The 7700-nt window shown below is 35.6% G+C and overlaps 1 protein-coding gene across 3 annotated transcripts in view; it reads right to left on the bottom strand.

Annotated features, from left to right (window-relative positions):
* GABRB2 (gamma-aminobutyric acid type A receptor subunit beta2) overlaps nt 1–7700 on the bottom strand; it is a 306620-nt gene that overhangs the window by 154505 nt on the left and 144415 nt on the right. For all 3 annotated transcript variants that reach the window (XM_007464398.1, XM_007464397.1, XM_007464399.1), the window contains one exon: nt 215–297. In XM_007464398.1, the coding sequence (XP_007464460.1) occupies nt 215–297 (83 nt within the window). The remainder of the gene's footprint in view (nt 1–214; nt 298–7700) is intronic.

Here is a 7700-nt window from a genome sequence, read left to right as displayed (position 1 = left end):
CCTACACATCCCTCCCAGGGACTTAAGGATGACACTAAGAGGGTGGCAGCATGACTGAGGGAAGACACTGTGAGCACCTCCCTCCACCAAATTTGGCACATTAGCACAACCTTTGCAGGACTTGTGTTGTGGATGTGAACCAAGGTAGGAGACCTTTGCCAAAGGAGAACCTTAAAGCCAAGTTCAGTCTAACTGGATTGTCAGAAAAACTTACAGCTTTCAATTTCCAAGGTGCAGTTTTGTTCATCCAGTGGGTACCGCCTCAGGTCCATCATGCAGGCAGCTGTGGTTGTGATTCTAGAAGAGAAATATCAATGATACATGCTGTTAGCTGATCCATGACTGAGCTGGGAAAATTAAATCTAAGTCTCAAAGAAGACAGCACTGGGCCTCTAGGAGACTGATTTAGCTTAAGCTCTAACAACAAAAAAAAGAGTGCTACAACTCTGGATAACCATTTTCCTTGATGAGCCTCATGATGCTTTGTAAATTAAACAGAGTGGACTAAATCAGTATTCTCCCAAGATGTGGTCCATTACCTACTTGGTACCCAAATCACCTGGGAACGTTTGTTAAACAGGCAGTTCCCATTCTCCAGAAGGTCTTGGGGGTGGGATGGGGCCGTCCCAGGACACTAGTTTACAAGCATCAAAGGTGATTGAGAAAACCAACATGGATATTACTCTTGCACTCACATTTGGTTTCTCCTCCCCTTCTCAAGACCCTAAAATCAAACCTTCCAACAATCTTGGCTTTGGTCCATCATTTTTGACCTTTCTATACATAGTGTGGTGCTCTGCAAGTGTATTAGTATAACACACAATATGCCTTTCATCTGTCACCTGATTTGCTCTGTCCTGAATAATCTGATATTCTCAAGGCCTGTTGGAGAGCTTCCTCCTATCGGTTGGCAGAGTTATTTATTTAGGACACACTGTACCTTTATTAATTTATCAGGGAGAAATGAATATGTCTCTTTAATGTCTTTATATTTCTGTCACCATTTTTCACTAATCTCACCTTTCACTAATTGAAGACGTGCTAGAAAGAGCCAAAAAACATACAGCCCTAAATGATTTATCAATTTGGTTTCTGATCAATAAGGCAGCACAATGCTATGAAAAAGCAGAAGTTTTAAAACACAACAGACATAGGTTTGGATTCTAATTCTGCCTCACTAACTGTGATACACATCCAGATGGTTAATATCTCCTAAACAACCTTACTTAGTTTCTTTGTCTGTAAAAAGGGGGCATTCTTAACAACAACAGTAATAACAGCCTAACAGAGTTTCTGTATGAACTAATAGAATAATTTATGTAAAGAATATAAAAGAGTCCCTACACATAATATAGGCCCTTCACATCTGCTGAAAAAAATGAAGAGGAGAAACTGATGTTAAATTTGACCAACTTTGGCTTACTCTGCTCCTAGAGGTACTATACTGTGTGTTGGAAACAGAGAAATAAGATGCAGATCCAGCTTGGGAGAAACAATCCATACCTAGACCTTTTTCATTAGAAGGTCTTGGGCAGACCTTAGACAAGTAGTCCAGGTAGACTAAATCTCTGAAATTCCTTAGTTAGGTGTGAAAGTCCTACTCCTCAGTTGTAGGACGGAAATACCTAAATGACTTAATGTAAGTAGTTCATGCCTCTTTAGTTTGATTACTTCTTCATTAAAGCTTGTGCTCTGTTAATTTTTGTTTCCCTCTTTAGGGATAAGCGAGCATCCTAGGGGTGATGTTCATCCTGGGTTCCTTGCTCTCCTTCACCAGGAGATGGCTACTCTGCTTCAACTCCTTTCTACCTCCACTGCCTTCCTCAGTGTCTATGGTCCCACTGCCTCACTTCCATGTTACTACAGTATCTTAGTCTCCTAGCCTCTCCATTTACCTCCCTACTAACTATAATTCATACAACAGTCAGATGTTTTAAAACCACAGATCAGATTTTATCTCTCCTCTTTAAAATTTTCAGTGGCTCTTCCAAAAAGATCCAGTCTTGGCTATGGCCTATTGTGCCCTGAGTAATCTCACCCTTCTCTCCCAATGTTTTCTCATACCAAATCCTCACTCACTATTTCCAGCCTTCACATTTGTTCTCTCTGCCTAGAACATGTGTTCCCACCGCGATACTCTCAGAGCATTTTTTCCGATCCTTTAGCTGAAAAATCAACTCCTCTGAAAGGGCTTTCCTAAGCAGCCCACCCAAAGTGGCTGCCTTAACTAATGCTCCATCTTAGCTGTTTATTTCCTCCAAGGAATTACTACAACCTGAAATTATCTTGCTTATTTCTTTTCTTGTAAGAACTATTTTTCCCAGTAAAATTTAAGCTGTTTAAAGACACAGACTTTTTTCTATTTACTGTAAGGGAATCAAAAAGTATCTGCTGAAAGGATAAATACATGAATTATACAGAGTCAAGCAGCTGGTTTTGCTGTGCATAAATCTTTTATTTGGAGGATTATTTTATTGCATCATTTCTCTTTTTTTAAACTTACAATGGGTCTTAGGTTTTAGGGATTCTTTTTATATTTTTAACATAAGTAAATTAACATAAGTATATTTTTAACATAAGTAAATTTAACATAAGTAAATTTTAATCCACTTAATTAGCATTACATAACTAGTACCAGAGTTTATCTTAGTATCGAACTGATTGCTTTTCCTTTCAATGGGACTGATCAAATACCTATATTTTATAAATTCTAAAATTTATATAAAAATTAACATTCACATTTACTCAGGGTTAAAAAAAGAATTTATTTTGGCTATGTGATACTTGGCTAAATTTTTCACTGGTCCACTGATTTTTTCAAAGTGTAGATCCAACCTGAATTACCACTAACATACAGGAAACTGAATTGTTTCCGTTTCCTGAATATATTTGAATATTTCTTCAGAAGAGAAATATTCAAAGGAAATATAATTAGGTGCATAGTGGGCATACCAAATTCTCATGCTATTTATGAAAAATAGCAGACGCAATCTCCATCTTGAGACACTAGAGAAAATCAACTTCATTTGATAGAATGAACACAAAAGACATGAAAGGTACAAGAGCATACATACCATAAAAAAGGACAGCCATAAATAGATGACTGACTGTGTAAGTGAGGTGAAATTTGCAATTGCTACTACAGGTTGTAGTTTACACTTTCTGCTGATGCATATTCATGGCAACTAACATCTGTGAACACTAGTGTTGTAAGAAAAATAAATTGACTAATTCTATTGCAGAAGCAATTGAGTTTCTACTCATGTTTTAAAAATGAAGTATTATGAAAGTGTTTTTCTCACATCAACAACATTCATATTCACACCAATGTTTTACTGTTTTTAATGCTATAGTATACTTTGTAAAACTAAAAAATATATATAAATGTTTTCTAGTTGATGTTTATAAGCATTTGTATCTCCTGTTGGATTAAAATAGAAACTGTAGCCAAAATAATCCATTTGGAATCCTGATCATACAAGCCAGGATGAGTGACCTGAGATAAGTCATTTACACGCGCCAATACTAGGTTGCTCCTGAAACCCTGAACTAAAAACTTGCCATCCTGCTTTTCTGTGAGATGATAAAAGTAGAAAAAAATCTGTAACATTAAATATTCTGCATCTTTTGTTATTACTCACTGCTAATGAGTGAATACAGTGATAACTCATTTAGCCAGTGGTTACTTGGTAGTGTGCATATGTATATGTTTGTATACATGAAGAAATGTAGAACACCCACAAACTTATTTTATAAGCAAAGCAGAGCTATAAAATATGATATATAAATATTCAAAAGAGTCATCATGCCATATGTGTATACGAAATTCTTATTAACAACTTTTAAGACAAAGTACTGACGTGTAACAAATCTGCATATTTTTTAGGTGCTTTGTAAGAGCAGGAACAATTTTTGCCTTATTGCTATCTCAAAAACCTTGCCAGGTGTTGGCACATGTCATTAACCCAAGATTAAAATAAAAATACTAATAATAACAACAACATAAAACAAACCAAGACAGCCATGGTCATAAGTATTCCCAAACTGAGGATTCTGAAGTAATTCTCTAGATTAAGTGTCTGATTTAATTTATATAAAAAATTCTCAAGCAAATTTAAAAGTCAAAATCATCCTTACAGAAGAAGCTACCCTGAAGTGAACCTTACTCAGAAAAGCTCAACAATCAACATCAAAATCTATTCTCGGGGACTTTCAGATTTGTAACAGGGTTGTTTCTCTAAGAATAAGTCAATAAAACAAATATACTTAAAGGGTTTTCATGAACATGCCTTTCTGAATCCTGATAAAGATCCTTAATGGGCCTTAAATTACTCAACATCACTTCTAGGAGTCTTTGAAGTGAAGCTAGTAACTCATTAGGCAGGCATCTTGATTAAGTTTCAAGACCATTGTGAAATATATGAAGACAGTTCTGTTTTCAGTCAAAGGAAACAGTCAAGGATACCTACAAAATTTGCCTCATTTACCTGTAGCAATTCTTCTATAGCTAAAAGTGGAGATGTGTCTTCTTTGATGCTGAATACTATGGCATGAAGAGAGCCACCTTTGGGGAATACTGATTATTCTGACTGGGCTAAGAGATTTTTAGATAAATTTTTATTCCTCAGCCATTGGACACTGTCATCCAAAAATGATTTATGTCATAAAATACTGACATAGTGCAAGGAAACTAAATATGTAAAATAAAATAAGAGTCATTAAAGGCATGCATAAAATCAAGAAATACAACAACTATGCCAGCATTTCATATCAAAGCCATAATAGATATTTTATGGTGTCATTACCTGTCATTACTATATCATTCCAAGTTTGAATATGACCAAAGACAGTTATTAAGTAATAATAAATGCCTCTGCCACTCAGCCAATAGGAAATAACTCAGAATCATCAATGTGACACACTTGGGGTCTTTCAGCAGATTCTTCAAGAGGGACTTCAGGAGCTAGAATACATGGTTAAACATGTGCTTTAAAATGTGAAAACCTGTTAGGATTTCATCCAGAGATTATCGAAAAGTGACTCTGGACTTTTACTTTGTTTGATTTCTTTATCTAGATAACCATCTAGCTACTCCACACAAAAAAACTTGTTTTCAGCACCTTTGCAAATTTTTTAAGAAAGTCAGCTACCTTATCCTCAACTATATTCAAAACATATTGTTCTAATTCACCACATGCTTTTCCTTTGTTCAAAATGTACATTTACCTAAAAGCACAACTTATTCTAATTACAAGGAATAAAGGAACCCCCTGGTATTAGTATGCAGGATTAATAGAGAAAAATTAGGATGTTAAAAAAAGCCATTTATCAAAAAATACATTGATACATATTTTGTGAGCTGTAAAACAAACATTAAAGACTTCAGCTCTGGGGGAAAATTCCAATTACTGAATTTAAGCATTAGAGGATGAACTGAAATTTCAAAAAGTTCTAAAGAGCTCATCTGAGTCATTTCCCAAAAACGTACTTAAAATTTTTTGTTTTAATATCTGCAAGAAGACTTGACATTATTTTGTATCTTACAACTATTTTAGCTGGGAAACTATTTTCTCACATATATCCACTCTTGTGATATGCTCTTGCTTTTTGTAGAGTAGATAGAACATCTACTGTAGGGTTTAGGTGACTTCAGCTCTGGCATGCTTGATAATAGTAAATATACCTCAAATTAATTGACCACTTACTATATTCCAGACACGATCTAGTGCTACTGGAATGTATCATCTCATTTAACATGAGGAGTGTCCTATTACTATTCCCATTTTACACATAGGAAAATTGAGAGAGGGCAGACAGAAGAAGCAAGAAGAACTACAATCCTGCAGCCTGTGGAATGAAAACCACATTCACAGAAAGATAGACAAAAGGAAAAGGCAGAGGACTATGCACAACATGAAGGAACAAGATAAAACCCCATAAAAACACCTAAAGAAGTGGAGATAGGCAATCTTCTAGAAAAAGAAGTCAGAATAATGATAGTGAAGACGATCCAGGACCTCAGAAAAAGAATGGAGGCAAAGATCAAGAAGATGAAAGAAATGTTTAACAAACACCTAGAAGAATTAAAGAACAAACACCTAGAAGAATTAAAGAACAAACAAACAGAGATGAACAGTACAATAACTGAAAAGAAAACCACACTAGAAGGAATCAATAGCAGAATAACTGAGGCAGAAGAATGGATAAGTGACTGGGAAGACAGGATGGTGGAATTCACTGCCATGGAGCAGTGAATAAAGAAAAAAGAATGAAAAGAAATGAAGACAGCCTAAGAGAGCACTGGGACAACATTAAACACACCAACATTCACATTATACAGGTCCCAGAAGGAGAAGAGAGAGAGAAAGGACCCAAGAAAACAGTTGAAGAGATTATAGTGAAAAACTTCCCTAACATGGGAAAGAAAATAGCCACCCAAGTCCAGGAAGAACTGAGAGTCCCAGGCAGGATAAACCCAAGGAGAAATATGCCAAGACACATAGTAATCAAACTGACAACAATTAAAACAAAGAAAAATTATTGAAAGCAGCAAGGGAAAAACGACAAATAACATACAAGGGAACTCCCACAAGGTTAACAGGGGATTTCTCAGCAGAAATTCTACAAGCCAGAAGGGAGTGGCATGATATACTTAAAGTGATGAAAGGGAAGAACCTACAACCAAGATTACTCTACCCAGCACAGATCTCATTCAGATTCGTTGGAGAAATCAAAAGCTTTACAGACAAGCAAAAGGTAGGAGAATTCAGCACCACCAAACCAGCTCTACAACAAATGCTAAAGGAACTTCTCTAAGTGGGAAACACAAGAAAAGGACCTACAAAAACAAACCCAAAACAATTAAGAAAATGGTAATGGAAACATACATATCGATAATTACCTTAACTGTCAAAGGATTAAATGCTCCAACCAAAAGACACAGGCTTGCTGACTGGATACAAAAATAAGACCCATATATATGCTGTCTACAAGATACCCATTTTAGACCTAGGGACACATACAGACTGAAAGTGAGGGGATGGAAAAAGATATTCCATGCAAATGGAAATCAAAAGAAAGCTGGAGTAGCCATACTCATCTCAGATAAAACAGACTTTAAAATAAAGAATGTTACAAGAGACAGTGAAGGACAACACATAATGATCAAAGGATCAATCCAAGAAGAAGATATAACAATTATAAATATATATGCACCCAACATAGGAGCACCTCAATACATAAGGCAACTGCTAAAAGCTCTAAAAGAGGAAATCGACAGTAACACAATAATAGTGGGGAACTTTAACACCTCACTTACACCAATGTACAGATCATCCAAAATGAAAGTAAATAAGGAAACAGAAGCTTTAAGTGACACAATAGACGAGATAGATTTAATTGATATTTATAGGACATTCCATCCAAAAACAGCAGATTAAACGCTCTTCTCAAGAGTGCATGGAACATTCTCCAGGATAGATCACATCTTGGGTCACAAATCAAGCCTCACTAAATTTAAGAAAATTGAAATCATATCAAGCATCTTTTCAGACCACAACGCTATGAGATTAGAAATGAATTAGAGGGAAAAAAAACGTAAAAAACACAAATACATGGAGGCTAAACAATACGTTACTAAATAACCAAGAGATCACTGAAGAAATCAGAGAGGAAATCAAAAAATACCTAGAGACAAATGA

The sequence above is a fragment of the Lipotes vexillifer genome, unplaced genomic scaffold (assembly GCF_000442215.2).
Source record: "Lipotes vexillifer unplaced genomic scaffold, Lipotes_vexillifer_v1.1 scaffold95, whole genome shotgun sequence".
Classification (NCBI taxonomy): domain Eukaryota; kingdom Metazoa; phylum Chordata; class Mammalia; order Artiodactyla; family Lipotidae; genus Lipotes; species Lipotes vexillifer.
The sequence above is the reverse complement of the archived record's forward strand: the minus strand, read 5'-3'. Positions and strand labels throughout refer to the sequence as shown.